Here is a 20,664-nt window from a genome sequence, read left to right on the forward strand (position 1 = left end):
CTGTCTAAGGGCATGGTATTGACAAGGACATGACATACAGAACAAACATGATGAACGTAACAAACCCGCTTTCCCCTTCCCCCCCTCCTCCCCTCCTCTCCCTCCCCTCCCCTACTGCTGTGTCGAACTGTTGACGTGCGATAGCAAGGTCCCTCCCACCCCGCATCTCCTCTGGGTTTGCCTTATATTTTAGATCCGTTCAGCCCTCCCCATCAGTAGCAGTTACTGCATAGTGTCACAAATTGTGCTCTAGTTTTAAAAAGATGTAAAAGGATATACAGGTTCCGTTCATTTGGTTGGTCTGTGCAGAGTGCTCGTTAGTACCCTCTCTTGTAGTTCCGTGGGGTAGGTACTGCAGTACATCTTTCGAGCTCTCGATGTGGCTGTAATGTCTGTGCTGGTTATTAGCTTGTTTTGGGATTGTCTCTCTTTGCGGTAGTTCAACTAGTCTTTTATGAGGTAGGTTCCGTTGTGGGTAGAGGTTGATCTATTCAGTCTCATTGTGAAGGTCCGGTGAGGCGCTTCTTTTGCTTGTTATGGTTTGGCATTCTATTGCTTGCGAAGTGGGTCCGGCTAGGTATCGTGATAGAACAGCTGGGTCTTCGAAGGTTAGCATGACACCTTTGTTGTTTATCCTGAACCTTGATGGGCCGGTGAATGAGAAGTTGATGTTTTCTTTTACTCAGTTTTTCTCTTAGGGCCAGGAAGCCTTTCCTGATGTCTACTGTTGCTTCGAGTAGTCCTGCGTGAGGATGATCTTTTGTCCGTTCAATTGTAGATTCGGGGTCTTCCTCGCCACTCCGAAGATGGCATCCGTATGGTGTGAGCGAAGTGGTTTGCAAACTATCGGCCTCGGCCCTGTTCTGTTGCTTTGTTTGAAAGCCTGCACTCTGTAAGCTTTGTCCACCTCGAAGGGGTTTTCAAATTTGAGATTTGTTAGCTTTGGTATAAGATTCTGTATCATTGCAACACATGAGCCAGATTTGTCTTCTTCTCCTTCTGGTACCCCCAGAATTCTTATGTTCCCCTTCCTTTGTCTGTCTTCAAATTCTGCTGCTTGTTTTCGGAGATCTGTTGTTACCTTAGCAATGTTGCCAATCGCTTTGCCTGTTAGCTGTGACCTGTCTTCTATGTCGCTGACCCTTTGTTCCACTGCTATTCTGTTGTTCTCCGAGTGAATGTCTGCCCTGACTGCTGCTAGTTCGAGTTGTATGGCGTCAGTGGTTTTCTTTGTTGATTTAGCCAAGTCATGCACTTCGGCTAGTTTGTTGAGAATGCTATCTAGCGTGCTGCTAATGTCTGATTTCTGTTTGTAGGGGGATTCTGGGTGTCCTTCGGGTTTGGTTTTCTTTGGCTGTTGCGACAGCTTTCCATCGTTCCCTGCCATCTTTCTTTTTTTCAGACCTCTTTTGGTCAGCAGGAGTTCAAATATTTTGTTCCCGCACGTCGGTGTTAGTTGGGTTGCCAGCTCCTGCAGTCTGGATTTGTTCGCCTTGTCAGATTCCTGCTAGTCTGTTTTGCAGGACACCGTGTCACCTGGGATCTGGTCTCAGCCGTGTTTGTCTTTATTGTTTGTGCTAGGTGTACGCTACTGTGAACGCGCGACACCGAACTGCCTGCTTGCCTTGTCGGCCTCGTTCATCTTTTGGATGTTGGGTGTGATTGCTCTTCGCTTTGTTCTTTCCTCTTGTGTGCAAGGTGGTGCTTTGCACCAACCCTATTGGCTCTCGTTTTGAGCACCGCGCCGCGCCGCGCTGCGCTGCGCTGCGCAGTAGTTTGCACTGATTTCGTGGGTGTGCTGGTCTATTGCTGTGGTTTAGAGCTATCGCTCAGTTTTGCTTCAGCTTAGGCAGTCCGCTCGGTAGCTGCCCCTCAGGATAATGGTCTTGTTGGCTGGTTGCTTCCTCTCGAGTGCTGCTTGACCGGCTTTGATGTGCTTTCTTGTTTGCCCCCTTTGCGCTCTTGGAGTCTCGTTTTTGCAGCTTTCCAGCTTTGTGCAGCCGGTTCTTTTGTGCAACCGGTTCTTCCTCTGTGGACTCTGTGGGCTTTGTGGGCTCTGTCCTGTTCGTCCTGTCCCCTTGTTTGCGGGTCAGTGCTTTGCAGTAGTGCTCGACTGCTTGTTGATTCTTTCTTTGTTTTCCGCCTCTTGCTCTGGGTTAAGATGGCTGCCTCCGTAGTGTACTTTCGGTTTCACTTTCGCCGCTGTATCTGCAGGTGCCAGCGCTAGTTTTTTGGTTGGTTGCGGGGGGCAGGGGTCTTGCAGGGGGGTGTAAGCGCTGACCACTTTTGGTCTAGGTCTGTTGTTCTCTCCCTTTGTGTTCTTTTTGGCTTCTTTCCTTTCCTTTCCTTTTCTGGCCCCCCGTCCTGCTTTCCCTCATCCTCGTACTGTTCCAAGATGGCTGCTACTGTGGGTTGATTTCGTAGTTCAGTTTTGCTATCATTTACGCCTTCTGCCCCTGCGAGGTACTCAGTCGTCTCTCGCTGATTTTGATCGCGTCTTGGGTGTGGGAGCGGTATGCGGAGGGTATAAGCACTGACCTCGTAGGTGAGCTGGTGCGAGCTGGTCCAGGTTTGCTACTCTGTTGCCGTCCTCCCTGATGGTTTACTTTGCTTTCGGCGCCCCGCCCTGCGCCAAGATGGCCACCTTCGTGGTGGAGTTTCGCTTTCACCTAAGCTGTCGTCTTGGCTCTCTGCTCTGATACGGGGGCACCGTGCTGGGGTGCAAGCACCGACCTCGTAGGTGCGCTTGGTGTTCTTGGTGTGCTGGGTACACACTCCGGTCTCGTTCTCCCTCTGGTGTCTTCTGTAGGGGTCTGGAGTGTATCTCATCTTGTCGTCGCCATCTTGGTCGTTCGGGTCTTCGGCTGCTCTGCCACTAACTTTCCCTTTTTTTGTTGTTTGGGCTGATCTGGTTATAATTTCGGTTGTCTCACTCAGTGCTGGTCCGTTTCCGATCTGTGATGCGATGGTTGTTTCTTAGTTTAGATCAAGCTATCACGCTGTTTTGTCTGGTAGCATCCTGAGGAGTTGCGGAGCTCTGGACTCAGGCAACTCTTCCCATTGCCGTCCATGCCACACCCCCCCCCTCAATTGAGTATAGTCGACATTGGAAAGCCAAACAGCCAAAGTATCTGGTCAGGACCATGGGAGGACAATATAAATGTAAGGACATCTGGGTGGCCTCTGCAGAACATGACCAAACAAGAATACACAAAGTGATTCTAGTGATGCCATGTGTTTGACACCGAGTGACAAACACTTTTTATCTTATTTTATGTAATAGTATTGATTTTTGAGTTGACTACGCAAGCGAACATGGGCACACACAAGCGAGAGAAACAATTACAGTGCATTTAAGTCCTTGCGCTGCAGTCCAGTAAATGTATATTTGCTATCCTACTTTAGTTCCTACGGAGGTGATTTGCTGATGTTCAGACATCGGCTACAGATGAATACTCGTTGCTTTCTGATGCCCAATCTGGGAAAAGGCTGTTGGGTGCTAGCATAATATGAGGCACTTTGTTACTGCAGCTGAATTGACATTGAGACTACAGGCCACCTGCATGTAGGATTTCCATCTGGTGTACCCATTTGGGATATATACATGACAAAAGCTTACATTAAGCATTAATCGTGACTCGTTGCGGCCTCAACGGCTTGCAATGGTATGCTTTTCCCTCTCGTCAATGAGGTGATTGTTCATAATATGAACTATGTCGATAACTGAGAGGCTGATGAGCTATCCAATGAGAATTATCTCCTGGACAATGGTACTGTTTAAAGTATAGCTACTGCTCATATCTTATCGGGGTAAATAAACTTTGCCCTCAAGATTGCACTAATTACGTTTTGAATTGACCAGGTGTTTGCTGAGAGTACGTTCAAGTCAAGTCAAGTCAAGTTTGAATTTGTATAGCGCGCTACTCACCCAGAGGGTCTCAAGGCGCTTGAGGGAGGGGGGGGGGAGCTTTACTTATCAAATATCCAAGTTTTTAGTTGTTTTCTGAAGGAGAGGTGATTCTGTGTAAGGCGGAGGTGGGTGGGGAGAGAATTCCAGGTCTTGGCCGCTAAGTAGGAGAAGGATTTTCCCCCCATGGTGGATCTTTGGATGCGTGGAACTGCGGTGAGGGCTTGATTGGACGATCGAAGTTGGCGGGTGGGGGTGTAAAAGGACAGGCGTGTGTTGAGGTATTCGGGTCCTAGGTTGTAGAGGGCTTTGTGAGCATGGGTGAGGAGGCGGAACGTTATTCTCTTGTTGACGGGGAGCCAGTGGAGGTCTTTCAGGTGGCCTGAAATGTGAGCTTGGCGGGGGAGCTCTAGGAGGAGTCTGGCCGATGCGTTTTGGATGCGTTGGAGTTTTTTCTGTAGTTTGGCTGTGGTTCCGGCGTACAGGGTGTTTCCGTAGTCCAGTCGGCTTGTGACCAGTGCATGGGTGACTGTTTTTCTTGTTTCGGTGGGGATCCAACGGAAGATTTTTTTGAGCATGCGTAGGATGTTGAAGCATGATGAAGAGACGGCGTTGACTTGTCTGGTCATCGTGAGGGAGGAGTCCAGAATGAAGCCCAGGTTACGTGCGTGGTCCATTGGTATGGGTGCTGTTCCCAGGGCCGGTGGCCACCATGAGTCGTCCCAGGCAGAGGGGGATGATCCTAGGATGAGGACTTCCGTTTTGTCCGAGTTCAGTTTTAAGCGGCTGTTCTTCATCCACTCGGCTACTTCTTTCATCCCTTCGTGTAGGTTGGTTTTGGCGGTGTTTGGGTCTTTGGTGAGGGAGAGGATTAGCTGGGTGTCGTCTGCGTAGGAGATAATGTTGAGGTTGTGTTGGCGCGCGATGGATGAGAGGGGACTCATGTATACGTTGAAGAGGGTGGGACTAGGTGATGATCCTTGTGGTACGCCGCAGATGACTTCGGTGGCCTCTGATCTGAAAGGGGGGAGGCGGACTCTCTGGGTTCTTCCGGCGAGGAATGAGATGATCCAGTCCAATGCTTTACCTTGTATTCCGACGTTGTTGAGGCGTTGTATGAGGGTGCTATGACAGACTGTGTCGAAGGCTGCGGAGAGGTCAAGTAGGATGAGGGCAGCTGTTTCTCCGTTGTCCAGTAGAGTTCGAATGTCGTCTGTTGCTGCGATGAGGGCGGTCTCGTGCTGTGTTTGGCTCGGAAGCCGGACTGTGAAGGGTTGAGGGATTTGTTGGATTCGAGGAAGGCGGCGAGTTGACTGTTGACTGCTTTCTCAATGACTTTGGCAGGGAATGGGAGGAGCGAAATGGGGCGGTAGTTCTTAAGTTCAGTGGGGTCTGCTGTAGGTTTCTTCAAGAGGGCGCTGAGTTCGGCATGTTTCCAGCTTTCCGGGAAGGTAGCGGAGTTGAGGGAGCAGTTGATGACGTCTCGGAGATGGGGTGCTATAATGGAGTCTGCTTTGTTGAAAATGTGGTGGGGACATGGGTCGGTTGGCGATCCTGAGTGAATGGTGTTCATCAGGCGGATGGTGTCTTCGGTGGTGATTGGATTCCAGGCGCAAAGGTTGTTGGAGGGGGGTTTAAGTTCGGAGGTGGGTGGGGTGGACTGGTCTCCAAAGCTGTTATGTATGTCGGCGATTTTGTTGTGGAAGAATGAGGCTAGAGAGTCGCAGAGGTATTGGGAGGGAGTAATGTCGTTGGTGCCGGCTGAGGGGTTGGTGAACTCTTTGACGATGTTGAATAATTCTTTGCTGTTGTGGGCGTTGTTGTCGAGTCGTTCCTTGAATGTTGATTTCTTGGTGGATCGGATCAGTTGGTGGTGTTTGCGGGTGGCGTCCTTGAAGGTGGCCAGGTTGTCAGTGGTTGGGTTTTTTCGCCAGGCTTTCTCGAGGGTGCGACAGATCTTCTTGGATTTCTTAAGGTCATCATTAAACCAGGGGGCTTTTCTGCTGCCTTGCTTGATTTGATGGTTTTTCAAGGGTGCTAATTCGTCAGCGCTGTGGGTGATCCATTGTGTGAGGTTGGTGGCTGCTTGGTTTGGGTCAGATGATTTTGCAGGAGGGTTTTGGCGAAGCGATGTGGAGAGCTGGTCGGTGGTAATTTTGTTCCAGTTTCTCCGGGGAATTGGTTGTGGGTGGTTGTGGGACGTAGTCTTTTTGTAGTTGAAGTGAGCGCAGCTGTGGTCCGTCCAATGAAGAGCTGTGGTGTGATTAAAGGAGATGTGCTTGCTGGAGGTGAAGATTGGGTCGAGCGTGTGCCCGGCATAGTGGGTGGGGGTGTCAACTAGTTGTTTGAGTCCGAGATTGGCAAGGTTGTCCAGAAGGGTGGTGGTGTTGCTGTCGTTCTTTTCCAGGTGGAAGTTGAGGTCTCCCAGTAGGATGTAGTCCTCAGAGGGGAGGGCGTGAGGGTTGATGAAGTCAGTGATGTCTTCGCTGAATTGTGTGCGGGGTCCTGGTGGCCTGTAGATGAGGGTGCCTCTGAGTGTGGTCTTAGGGTCGGTGTGGATCTGGAAGTGAAGGTGTTCGGCGGTTGTGAGGTTGTCATCGGAACTGGTTGTGATGTGGATGGTGTTCTTATGAACGATGGCGATTCCTCCTCCTGTTTGGTTGATGCGGTCCTTTCGGATGATTTTGTAGCCGTCCGGGATGGCTATGGCGATGTCGGGTGCTGATGAGGTGTTCATCCAGGTTTCTGTAAGAAAGGCGACGTCCGGCGATGTGGTGTCGATTAGGTTCCAGAGTTCAATGGCGTGTCTGTGGACCAAGCGGGTGTTGAGTAGGATGCACTTCAGGTGGTTAGTGTCGGAGCTCTGTTTGGAGTTTGTGGATTTGGTGCGGGTCCTGATGCAGTCGAACTTGCAGGAGTGGCAGGTGAAGGATCCATGGGTGTGTCCTGGGGCGGCTTGGTAGCAGGTGTGGAGGCGGCCGGGGTTAAGTGCAGAGAGGGTAGCGGCGCCGTACGTTAAGCGGGTGGAGTGGGTTTTGCGGGGGACAGGGGTCCGGCGCTGGGCCCGGTCCAGGCGCGGATGGGCGCAGACGGGCTTACCTTTGGCGCGCCTTCGGCGCGCATGGGGCGCGTCCGCTGCGCGCAGATGCATCTGTCATAAAAGGAAGGTGGAGGGGGCGGAGTGAAGGAGGAGCAGCTGGGAGGCGGGAGCGGGGTGGAGAGGACGGGCTCCGAGGCACAACAACAAAATGGCAGCAAAAGCGAAACCGGAACAGGTTGGGGCACAAATAGGAATTACGCTGTAGGCAGTGGCACTGACACAATCACAGGCACTATTAAATAAATGCCATCATGCAATGCGAGCGCTACGATGCAAACTGGCCCAGACACTCTATAAGGCAATGCGAGCAATGAGCAATAAGCAGACTGGCACAAAATACCCCAAGAGAGGCAATGCGAGCAATGCACAGAAGATCGATATCACGCTACAGAACACAGGCAGGCAGCAATTCTATTCAAGGCAGCAAAGCAATGCGAGCAAATCACAACGATACCCAGGAGAGACCAGGGGGCGTGGGGAGCGACCGCTTCTGATGGAGTCAGGACGGTCACAGCGCTTTAGACGACGGGGTGAACCTTAGCAGTCAGTGGGAGGGAGGAGCAGCTGGGAGGCGGGAGCGGGGTGGAGAGGACGGGCTCCGAGGCACAACAACAAAATGGCAGCAAAAGCGAAACCGGAACAGGTTGGGGTACAAATAGGAATTACGCTGTGGGCAGTGGCACTGACACAATCACAGGCACTATTAAATAAATGCTATCATGCAATGCGAGCGCTACGATGCAAACTGGACCAGACACTCTATAAGGCAATGCGAGCAATGAGCAATGAGCAGACTGGCACAAAATACCCCAAGAGAGGCAATGCGAGCAATGCACAGAAGATCGATATCACGCTACAGAACACAGGCAGGCAGCAATTCTATACAAGGCAGCAAAGCAATGTGAGCAAATCACAACGATACCCAGGAGAGACCAGGGGGCGTGGGGAGCGACCGCTTCTGATGGAGTCAGGACGGTCAATTGTCATGGGTTTCCCACTTTGCAGTATTAATACCTGCATTAAAGTAATACGACTGAACTATCTGAGGCTGTGTTGATTATGAAAAGAGCGAAAACCATCAAGGAATGCCTTAGGAAAGAAATCTAAAGGTTTCACAGTCACACCAACTTTAAGAATTGTACGTCCGATATACTTACCACAATCCCAATCCAGAAATAAACTCCGCTATTGGTAGTCAGGGACCTAAATGAAACTTCTGCGGACGTCACAATAATTCCAAACAGGATCTGCAGGATTCCGACAATGATTTGAATAGTCTAAGGGAAAAAAAATAAAAAGTGAAAGACTAAGTGATTTTTATTCAGTTTCCGTGATCCTTTAAAAGCATTATTCTAGCCACCCTTATAATTTGAGTTCTTCATGGACTGGTGTATGTCCCCTCCATTTGAAGAGATTCTCCACCGTCTAGTACTATCCTCTCCGCAACTATCAACTTCATCTTGTACATCTCATCTGCAGCAGCATATTGATCTTTATAGCCACCCTTGGTGTAATAACACACTCTCCACCCTCTTTATTATTATGGCTTCTTATCCTGAGCCAACAGAATTACCGTCCAATGAGGCAACATAACAACTGTACAAACAACGCCTAATAATTGAATTTGACTCATCACATCTATTCTTGATATGCTTGTTACTTTAAATGTCTGTTTGCCGAGATCCTGAGCCTGACTCTAGAGTTTAAGAAAGAGATCCACACCATTCACACTTGACCACATACTTTACTGAAGGGTGAACTGGGATATCAATCTGTTATAGCCAGAGGTTTTGGTAGCTCCTTATATTTTGAGTTGCTGTTGGGCACATCTGGCCCTACCCGTTCTGCCCCTGGTCTCATGGGTTATGAAGACAAGGGACAGGCAAAAGAGGGCAGGGAGTACAACAGAGTGGTGGAAGTAGGTAATCAGCAGATAAGACAGAGAGAAAGATGGAAAACACATGCACTCTCAAGGAGTGCTAAATGAAAAAGAAAAAAGTAGTTCCCTAGATGTGAGCAGGAAGATACAAGTAAGCTAATCAAAAGGATCGTAAAGAGGCTATACTCCAGGTGATGGACAAAGACAGGAAGTTAAGCCACCAAAAAATGTGTGCTTCTTTTTTTAGATCAATTTTTTTTTTGCCTTTAGTCAAAAAAGTTTTAGACTGATAAAAGGCCGGCAGCTTCCAAACATAGTATTGCAAAAGCCATGACAAAATAAAACAACAATTGCAAAAAGGAGGCTGGCAGCTGGACCTATTGGCTTTGCCAGTGCTGCTTGCAATATTGATCTTACATCTGTGAGCGATACTATCATCTAGGCTGAAATTCAAACTCTCGTCTTTTTTTGTTTGTTTTAACCTCTTCGATGCTCATGACGGCTCCCGGCCGTCATGAGTCACGGTGGGCATGTGCTGATGACGGCCGGGAGCCGTCATGACCACGCCCGCGATTGGAATGTCAGCACTGCGGCGGAATTCGCGCCGCAGTGATGAGGTTAAGAAATGTTCACTTTTTAAATAAAAAAGTAGCTCAAGCCTACCATGTGCGCATGATAAGGGTGGGTGGGAGTTTGTGCTCAGCGTCAGAGGACTGGCCTAGGTGCAGTGCCTTTGCTGGCTCAGGTGCCAGCTACATTGAGTTTTAATCTTTGCAGTAGATTGGAATCATATCTGCCTCCTTCAGGTACTCTCAAGAAAGACTTTAGCAGCTGATGTCAGCACCTGTAAGAGGAGGCTAACAATCACCAGTGTTCCTGTTCCCCTAGGTCAGAACACACAGTTACAAATACTAGATGGCAGCCTCCTGGGGATAGGCTAGTATTCCACACTATAATTACTGTGGCATAGATTTTTCCTCATCAGAGGAAGCAACCCTGCCTATCGTGCTGGGTCGCATACCCAACGTCCGTCCTTCGAACTTGCGCCTGTGCCCCACAAGTTAATTTACCACTTCTTTACCATGCCCACCGTCCGGTACACAGTCTTCACTTATCTAAGTTGCTACCTTCGTATTAAAAATAAAAAGCTGCATAGGTGTGTGTGGGGAAGGGGGCTGGGGTGAGGGTGTGTGTGTGGTTGGTGTGGGGTGTGCTGTGGAGTGGGGGGTGGGGTGGGGTGAGGTGTAGGGTATATAGCAGTAGAAAATTCCCAATAAACAGATGACTTGCTATAAGTATCTACATCACATTCATGTGTACAGGTGTGCATATGTGAGTGAGTTTGTGTGCGAACCAGTCTGTTATTACCATTCCCTTATAGTTTTAAAACACATGGACCAAAGCACTGGCACTTGTGGTCTCTTTGGAAATATGGTTATCTTTACTTAAAGCAGAGCCTACAATAATGTATGGTCCCTTGGGGAATCCTTATACACAGTGTTGTAACCGGACACGTTATAATTTGTGTTTGTTATGAAATTACTTTAGCTGTTCTGGCATTTTGACACGCGAGATATTAAAATAATATTTCATCGACATCCCATAGCAACACTTCACAAATGATCCATAGATGTATATAACCAACCTAATTTCCCATTGCCCAGACCTTCGTTCAGATGCATACTTTCCATATTTTGTTACACTTGTTTTCCTCTAATTTAAGTTACAATTGTCACTAAAGATTTAAATGCCAAGTGCTTCATCCCTTCTGTGGAGATAAGTCTAGCTACGTTTCAGGACTGCTCAGTTTAAGAGTGAAACTGCGACTTTACTGCATGCATGGCTTGCCACTCCAGTGGGTGTAGAGTCCAATCTACATAAATAAATAGGGAGGTCTTGAAATTTAGGAGAGACGATGTGATAGAAATAGGGTTTCTGGTTGGCTAGGGTATGCACTTCAGCCAGGCAGAGCCCACCACTCTACAGGGTAAGGGAGTTACACACACAAGATAACCCTTGCTCACACCCCATTAGTAACTTGGCAGAACAGTCAGGCTTATCCAGAGGCAATGTGTAAAGCCTTTGCACAACACACAAACACTTACACCAGTGTTACTCTACACACACCACAAGAGACTCAACACAGTAGAATATAAAAATATTTCATATATTGTATATAAAACATAATAGCGCACAATGAGGTCTGAGACACATTTACAGGGATACTAATGTGGGTGGTACAACCAGTGCTGCAGGCCCACTAATAGCATTTGATTTACAGGCCCTGGCACACTTAGTGCACTTTAATAGTGACTTACCAGTAAATCATATATGCCAATGATGGATAGTCAATCATAATCATAATTTACATATGCACTTTAGCACTGATTAGCAGTGGTAAAGTGCCCAGAATCCTATAGCAAACAAAACAGGGTCAGAAAAATAGGAGGCAAAGGGCAAAAAGTTTGGGGATAAACCTGCAAAAATGGCCAGATCTAACACAATGCCAAAATACCCTTTTTTTAAATCTGTAGAGTATAGACCATATAGTGGTGCCATTTCAAGTGCCCCATAAATTTTGCCACTTTAAGGGAATTCGGTCCTCACGATTTTCTTGTTCCGTACAAGGTGAAATAATAAGCACACTTGCACCTTTTGACACTGAGGCAGCAGTACAATGACTTGGCAAAAAATAATGAAGTGTCATGGTTTATGTTTCCCTTTACTAGAATTAGTTTAGGCCTATGGAAAGCTTTAGGTGTCTTGGCAGCCTCATAGTGTTTTTAAACAATACCAAAATAGGCCCTCTTTATCCACTGGCCTTTTCACTTGTCATTCACATTTTTATTCCGCCCTTTGCAGCATACACCATAAGGGAATGAGCCAGCCCACTTCATCCACTGGCTGTATCGCAATGTGAGTGACTGCATTTTTTACCCTGATCACATGTGTACAGCCCCCTGAAGAGGAGTGCAATTAAATATGACTGCTGAGAGCCTAAACTGCTGGGCCCCTCCTTTTTTGGCTACGGGTCGTTTGTGTGCATAGTGCATATTGCATATGTAGGCTATATATATAGTATATGCATACTTGGCAAGACCTACTGGCTTTGCCAATGCTTGTTGTTAGACCTGGCATCATTGGCATGAGTCTCTCCTCCATTTTTTCTGTTTGCCTCCTCTGTTTACGATGTTTTTGCTGGAATATTGCTTTGGGCACTGTGCCACTGCTGATCAGTGCCACAGTGCAAGTGCTCCCTATGTGAAATTGATGTATTGATTGAACTCCATGTTTGGCTTATTTGGTTTACTGTCAGTCCCTAGTAGCGTGCACCCGGAGTGCCAGGGCTTGTAAATACAAATGCTGCTTGTGGGCTTGCAGCACGTGTTGTGCCACCCACAAGAGCGGCCTAGTAAAAGTAGGTCTAAAGGTCTGCCATTGCTAGACCTACGTGCAGTCTGGTACTGTCACACGGGCTGCGCAAGTACACCTACTTGCCAGTCCCTAAACCTTCCCTTAACTTCATGTTAGTCACCCCTATGGTAGGCCCACGGGCAGGGTGCATTGTAAGCATAAGGTAGGACAAGCCTGATGAGGTTGGCATGTCCTAATAGTGAATTACAGCCATATTCGTTTTTCACTATTGTAAGGTTACCTGCTCTCCATAAGTTAGAATGGGCTGCCAGGATTATTAACGGTATAATCCTAGCGGGCTCGGGGAACATGGTGCAATGTCGAGTTTGGTATCCCTGAACTCAGAGTTTAATAACGCATCCGTTTGGGTGGATGGTTTTTAGACTCTGTGTTTGAAAATAGCACTTTTAGAAAGTAGCTATTTTCTTGTCTGACTGTCTACTGGTCTCTGCTGGTTTGGTGTGCGTGTGACAGGAGCTGGGTGGCTCCAGAGGTCTGAACGAGTCAGTGTGGGGAGAGTGAGGCATTTGCATTGAGAGTAGGGGAAGAGTTGCTCCTGATAGCCTGCCCTGTCTGACACAATGCTGGCTCCACCTCCTGCCAGGCGACTGATGGCTCTGTGCCTGCCAGGGACGATCCTGGCCCCACCTCCTACCGGGCGACTGATGGCCCTGCCCCTGCCAGTGACAATGCTGGCTCCACTTCCTGCTGGGCGGCTGAAGACCCTGCCCTGCACAGTGAATAGGCCAGGTGCCTCGGCCTGGCAACACCCACAACAAACCCAGGATGTGTGAAATCTCCCTACACAGACAAAGGGATCAAAGCAGAAAAGGGGTATAAGAGAAGGACCCCTGAACCAAAGATTTAGATCACTTCTGACAAGGAAACCTGAACCAAGGACAAGAAGCCTGCTGATCCAAGGACTTGCCTACCCCTTCTGCCAGTGTGCTGTTTGTTGGGGGAATCCTGCAGTTACTTCTTTATTTTTGCCAAGGAACCAGGAGAGAGGAACTGAGTGTGTACTCTCAAGCTTTGCCAAGGAAATCTCCAAGGGCTGGAAGAGTGCCAGCCTCCTGTTGAAGTCACAGGGTTAAAGGACTTCATCATTTGCTACAAGTGCCTGTTGCTGGAACCTAAAAGTCCAGCACCTCTGAAGAAACCAGCAATCTCGACGCCGACGGACGCCGCCGAATCCAGCTCGACATCGTGAGTGCAGTTCCCGTGTCCCGCACCTTCGACGCCGGCTGCCGGGCCCGACCGCTACCGACCGCCTCGACACCGAGCCCTCTCGACGCCGTGAGCGCTGCTCACTCTTGCAACATCACCATCGACATAGACGACGACGCCGTATCCTGCTTCGCCTCGTGAGCGCTGCTCCTGCCTGACATCTGTTGACGCCGCTGCAGATCGCCCCGACTCTGAGGCCCGATCGACGCCGAAGACGCGATGCCGGACATCTCGACGCCGCTGATCATCGTGTGCTTCACTTTTCCAAGGTACTGTGTTGTGGGGGTCTGTTCGACTCCGGGCTCGACGTAGCGCTCCTCGCGGTCGACGCCGAACCTTTGGATTAACTTTGCCTCGGCGTCGTGTGACTCCTGTGGGGGTTACATTGTTGCCAAGAACTGTGATCTAAAGAAGAAGAGTTGCGTTTGTTACTAAAGACTTTGTGCTAAGAAGAAACCATACTTGAACTATTCTTTTCCTTCCAAGAGTATTTATTAAGATTGTGGTATATTTTTGTCGTTATTTGGTCTCGTGCTAAGCCATATATAAACATCCTTATTTTTATAATACTACTGTGTCGTGTCCATTTGTAGTGTATTCACTTTATTACTGTATGTGGTCATAAATGCTTAACGCACTGCCTCTGAGATAAGTTTGTCTGTTTTGCCAAGCTACCAAGGGGGTGAGCAGGGGTTATCTAAGAGTGTGATCCCCTTGCCCTGACTAGAAAAGGTGTGTACCTATTTGTCAGAAGTGTATACCTCTGCCAACTAGAGACAGCCGGCTCTAACACTTGTTTAAAGAGTATTTACAAAAAACAAGAATTGAAAAGCACTCTTTGAAAGAACCTTGTCACCGAAAAGAACAGATTTTAAGCAGATGCAAACAATATGCAGAAGCACTGTTCAGTCATTCAAAGTGAAGGGAACCAATGGGTAAAGTGAGCTGACCCAATGCTGTATGCGGTGGTGGATGGATGCAAAATGCAAATGCCACGCCACTAGACCAATGAACGAAGCCTGCAGACTACAAGCACCTCTATGTATGTACAGTATGTATGACATTTTTTGAAAAACAATAGTCTACCGAGACAGCTAGAATAGTCTCAAAAGCCACACCTACAAAGAATACTAAGGTACATGCATCACTGTCAAACAACCACTTGGTTTAATGTAGGAAGCACATTTTGTATCAGGTCTCTCGAGCCCCACGGTCAGCTTGCTCTGTGGTTTTCTTTCAATCCTGCACCACGGCGTGGACTGACCACCAAACGAGGCTCCAACCCTTTGCCAACTAGCATTGATGCTAATTACCCTACAGCTTCCTGAGTTCTCACAATCTAGTGTTGCTGTCTGCATCCCCTGCTTCAGTTTGAGAGTATTTGAGTAGTGGGTAAAGGTAAGGGAGTTAGACAACTAATCATGGCTCTCAGGTTCACAAGCATGTGCTTCACGGCACATGTGTTTACGCACTTCAAGTCCACCAGGTGTGGCACCTCCGTAATGGCGGAGGAGCATCGCCTCACTGCTCCGAGCCAGCAGATCATAAATGAAATTATAATAAAACTATATTATTATCATTTTATTTATCATTGTCTAACTGAACCACTTTGATGGAGTCTAGGGTGGGGTGAGGATGGGCCACGGCAGAGAGGAGAAGTGGTGGGCATTGCAAGTGAGTATGTCGGTTAGGCCAGCCGTCTTCGGACAGCCAAACTGACATGCGCACTTACGTTTCTCCAACCCATCTGTGTTGTACAACCGGGTGGAGAAAAGGCATAGGCTTTCTGTGCCTGAGCGAGCGTCAGATCAGCCCGCTAAGGCCAATCCCTGCACTTCTCTCATCCTAGGTATAGCATGAGAGCAGGTTCTGGATTGGGAGGGGAGCCTGTGCTTTGTGGCTCATGGACTGCTGGGACGAGACGAGCACCGAGGCAGCTGGCAGCGTCAGGCGGAGCAGTAAGTAAAACTTTTTATTTTATGTTTATTCCACAACCCCTGCCCAGTCCTACCTCTTTAGGTTGACAGCAGCCGCCACTTAAGTCCACCATTACTATTTGTCCTGGTTCATACGCGAATGCTTCATGTTTTCCCAACCCACAACTCTCAGGGCTTCCCAACAGTGTCTGGTTTGTCCGCTTTCAACCTCATCTTTAGATCCTCCTACCCAGTGTCTGCGGACACCGTTCTCAACTACATCTCCTCTGATCCTTTCTAATTAGGTCTCCAATTTGCCCTCATTAGTAAAATTGAGATGACAGGTTAAATTTGGCATCATCCCCAGTTACAAACTCTGGCAAAAGAAAAAATCCTGTGTAGATGAATTCCTTGGTCTCCGAGCTAGAAAAAGCTTTCACTGTTTTTATGACTGCTTCCAGCAATTAGCCCGTGGCATGTCAGTCCTCTCTGTTGCCATAAGTGTGACGACCTCCGGCATGCAGCTAGCCATAATCAGCTTACTGTGAGATCCTTTTAAAGTAGTGGAGCACATATGTCTGGCAGGCATGCTTAGTGTCTAAAAACTAAACCTGGCACAATCCGTTTCGAAGTGTGTATCCCATCCTCTTCGATGAGTTAACTTAACTCAATCAAAGCTAAAGGGATAACAATGCTGGGAAATGCCAAAACACTGGGCTCTCCTACTAGTAATTTGTTGTCTAACTAAACTTAAAGAACTAGAAAAAATCTGCAAGTCATTCCCCTAAAAAGAGCTTTGTCCCTTGTAGTTTGGGTGACATCCAGCTACAAAGCACAACCAGAGCCAGAAATCCCAAGCAACTCTGCCCCAGGGAACAATCTTTCATTAATCTACAAGCCTCTAGAACCACTGGCTTGATAACTAGCCAAAACCAAAATCTGGGAAAAAAAACAAAAGCAAAAAGCAGCACCATTCATCATATAGAGCAGAATTAGAAATGCTGGCCACTACCCAAGAGCATCATTAGGTGCCTTACTATATTTGGTAGCCAGTGTATCTGGCACCTGAATCACATGCTTTTACATATGTACAGTACATATGTCATATCTGTATTGAGCAATAGCTCAGCCAAAAAGGTAGCAGAGCATTGTTCTGTGTCAAAGGCAAGCGCAAATTCAACAAGTAATAGGAGAGGTAACTGGTTATTGTCACCATCTTGTGATGTAGTGTTAATTAGGGAGCTGTGCCTTTAACTCTTTACTGAACTGCAGTATCATTGGGGATGTCCTCATGTATATGGGGATGTTGAGACAGATCCTGGGAGCATAGATGGAAAAGGCTTGCTAACTTGTTTTTTTCTTTTTTACCCTTATTACTCTCCAGTCTGATGTTGGCCTGGCTGGTGATGTGCCGAGAGCCACCAGGTGTAGAGAGCTTCTCTGCAAGATAAGCAGAGATGCTTGCCATGATGACTTTGTAAATGATGTAGCTAATTTTGAAAATGGTATTGGCCAGCAAGAACGGCCAATGGAGTATCATCATGATGGGGGTGATGCGATCATAGTTCATATAGCCGGAGCAGAGAAGACTTTCAAGCAGAGTTGTGTATTACTGGCATATTTGCAAATCCTGATCCTGTTATCGCTGAGTAGAGCCACAAAGGGGCTCCATATAGAGGTTGAAGATGACAGGAGACGGTATGAAACCCTGGAGACGTCACAGATGATAACAATCTTTTGGAACAAGGAGATGCTCATGTGAACAAACTAGTGTTGATTGGTAAGGTAGGAGCAACGGGCTATTCCTTAATGCTCAAACTAGAGTAATTACAAAACTCCAATCGGTACAAAACGCGGCGGCTCATCTGCTCTCTGGCAAGACAAAGTTTGAATCCATCTCCAAAAATATAAAGGATTTTCACTGGCTCACTGTACAAAAAAAGAATCCACTTTAAATCCCTCTGCATTGTGTTCAAAGCAGTTAACAATCAAGGACCACATTTCCTAAAACATCAACTACAACATTACAAACCCACCAGAGCTTTACGATCAGCCACTCTCAATCAACTGGTCGTCCCCCGCACCAAAACAGTCACCTGGGGTGACCGACGCTTTCTGGTGGCGGCCCCCAGACTCTGGAACACTCTGCCTCTTAACATCAGACAAAGTGCCACGCTCCTCCAGTTCCGTAAACTCCTGAAAACTTGGCTGTTCACTCAATAATCATTTCTTTCTTACAGTCCGTATTAACTAACTGGTTCCTAATCTCACATTTTGTACTTAAATAAATGGTTTATCAGCGCCAAGACGCCCACTGGTAAATGCAGCGCTCTATAAATATTAAAAATAAATAAATAAATAAAAGTAGGAGGAGAACCAGTGAAGGACACCAGGATAGTCAACTGTGTTGAAGGGCAGCTGATAGGTCCAGCAATATCAGGATACAGGAGTTGTCGTCATCTGTGGTCAGGAGGCATCGGCTACGATGTGTAAGGCAACAGCCTTATGCTACAGCATGCTCTGAAGCCAGATTAGTAGTCATGAAGGAGATTGTGAACAATGATGGGACCTTGAAGCACAGTGTAGACTGCTTCTTCAATGATCCTGCCGTTTAATGGTAGGTGAGTGGTGGGCGAGTAGTTGGTAAGGACATCAGAGTACGATGTAGGTTTCTCTAGGAGCGGGGGGGGATCTCGCCTGTCTTGAGAGCCTCTGGGAAGGTGCCTTTAGTGAGGTAGGTATTGACAGTGGCAATGCGGGTTGAGAGCTTCCCTAGAGAGAGCTTTGATTAAGGATGAGGGTAAGACATCTTCATAGGTATCAGTTTTGAGGGAGTTGAGTAGGTTAGCGAGATCTGCAAGAGACAGGGCTTTGAAGGATGACTATTGTGGGATTCTACGAAAAGAAGCTGGCATTACAGGAGAAGCAGGCTTGGTTTTGGGGGTGTATTGTCTGAACTTTCATTTTTCATTGACGAAGAGGCGGATGGCTTTGCACTTGTTTGTAGAGTGTGGAAAAGGTGGGTCAGGTGTGGGGGAATTGATGCAGTGGTTAATTGACTTGAAACATTTTCTGCTTCTGTTGGTGACTTCATTGATGGCCTTGGTATAGTACATTTCTGTGGCTGCGGGAAACACTTGTCAATGTGTTGATCGGAGGGATTTCAATATCACAAGGTCTTGCGGTTCTTTCCTGTATGTAGATGGAGCGTTTATCATCAGTGAGGTCACTAAAGTAACAGCATGCTGAAGTTTTCACTTGCACTGGTGTGCTTTCCTTGGAGAGTGGATGTTTACATAGATTTCCCCAAAAGTTTATAAAATCATTCAGAGGAGTGTTGAAGGATCTGAAGGCTTGGTATTCCCTTTTGGATTGACCTTGGTTTCTTGGTAGAGCATTCAACAGGTCGGTCCAGTTCAGGACTATAGGTGGTTTGCAGAAGACTGCTCAGGTTATTGAAAAGGCGAGGTTGAGGATATGGCCTTTAGAGTGCATTACCTGGGTGGCTTGCTGCACCACATTGAGCGTGTCAATGAGGTTGAAGAAAGGGTCTCTTGTCTTTTTCAGCTTGTGTTGCCTGGAAAGTTGAAATCATCCAAGAGGGGGACGTTGATGCGTTGGATGTATGGGATGGCGAGGAGATCAGAGAATTCATCAATGCAGTTCTTGTTCTGTCCGGAAGGCCTGTAGATGAGATGGTAGGGGACAGTCCAAGTTGCAGTGAGTGGGAAGTGACATGCCAATGGCTTCATGGATGTAGGTATGCCTTGGGTGCATAGGAGTGTAGGACCAAGAGAAATTATCGAGGACAGCAAAGCCTCTTCGGGATGGGCACTGGAGCTTGTGAGAATAAGGACCCCTGGGATGGGTAAACAGCCATTACAATGAGGCTGTTACCCGAAAGTCATTACATCGCATGCGTTACAACGCAATGCGATGTAACAACGCGTAGCCATTACTACGCATACCATTACATCACATTCGCATTTACAACGCTTGCGATATTATGGCTATCCACATCATTGTGAGGAAACTGAGGCTGTTCCCCTTCCTCACAACGGAGTGCACAGTGCACCGCCCCTCAGAAGAAGCTGGAACCAGGAGAGAGGAACCGCAAGGAGAGAGAGGTAAGGGGGAGTGTGCTTGGGTGGGGGTTACTTTTTTAGGGTTTAGGGTAGTGTTGTAATGTTTGTGTAGTGTAGGCTAGTGTTTTTGGGTTTAGGGTAGTGGTGGGGTGTTGTGCAGGGTAGTGTTATAGTGCAGGGGCCGACTGGAGGTCGTGCGGGTGGTAGTGTTGTAGTGTTTGTGTAGTGTAGGGTAGTGGTTTAGGGTAGTGTCTGGGGTCGTGCAGGGTAGTGTTAGAGTGTAGGGATCGGCATGAGGCTAAGGGGAGGGTCGTTCTGGGGATAGTGGTTTAGGGTAGTGTTGTGTTTGTGTAGTGTAGGGTAGTGTTTTAGGTTTTAGGCTAGTGTTTGAGTGTAGGGACCGGACTGGGGGTGTGGGGTAGTGCTGGGGGTAGTGTTTTAGAGTAGTGTTGGGGTGTTTGTGTAGTGTAGGGTAGTGTTTTAGGCTGAGTGTGCGCGTGCAGAGTAGTGTTTGATTGTAGGGACCGGACTGGGGGTAGGGTCGTTCTGGGGGTAGTGGTTTAGGGTAGTGTTGTGTATGTGTAGGGTAGTGTTTTAGGATGGAGGGTAGTGTCGGGTCGTGCAGGGTAGTGTAGTGTTATTGTAGGGGGAGGACTGGGGGCCGGGGGAGTGTCATGCAGTGGTACTACATTAGGATTTAAAGTAGGGTAGGGTGGAATCACTTACCTTGCAAACGTTTACCATGAGTATACCTTTACCACACATGCCTTTTGCGTTGAAATGGCATGTGTGGCAAAGGCATAGTCGTTGTAAAATTTTGCATTGTAATGGTGGTCGTTGTAATTTACATCTCGTAGTAATACCCACGTTGTAATGGCATGTGTGGCATTGCTATGCGATGTAAGGAGTCATATTACTGGGATGTGTGAGGATGTGGGGGGTGAACCATGCTTCTACGATATATGGTGCTTGGAGTACAGAAGAACAAGGGTTAATAAGCACGAGTTGGAATGAGTGGTCTGGTAGGTAAAAGGTTGGGTATATGTGTTGGGCGGATGCAGTGTGAGTGTTTGTGTCATCTTAGTCTGGGTGTGTTTCTGGGAATTGGTAGTATGGGGTTTTGTGTGAGGCACATG

General features: G+C 47.7%; 1 protein-coding gene across 3 annotated transcripts in view; it reads right to left on the reverse strand.

Moving 5' to 3' along the window:
- LOC144790226 (membrane-spanning 4-domains subfamily A member 12-like) overlaps window positions 1–20,664 on the reverse strand; it is a 122,094-nt gene that overhangs the window by 61,952 nt on the left and 39,478 nt on the right. For all 3 annotated transcript variants that reach the window (XM_078665358.1, XM_078665356.1, XM_078665357.1), the window contains one exon: window positions 8,165–8,284. In XM_078665358.1, the coding sequence (XP_078521484.1) occupies window positions 8,165–8,284 (120 nt within the window). The remainder of the gene's footprint in view (window positions 1–8,164; window positions 8,285–20,664) is intronic.

This window comes from Lissotriton helveticus, chromosome 1_1 (assembly GCF_964261635.1).
Source record: "Lissotriton helveticus chromosome 1_1, aLisHel1.1, whole genome shotgun sequence".
NCBI lineage: Eukaryota > Metazoa > Chordata > Amphibia > Caudata > Salamandridae > Lissotriton > Lissotriton helveticus.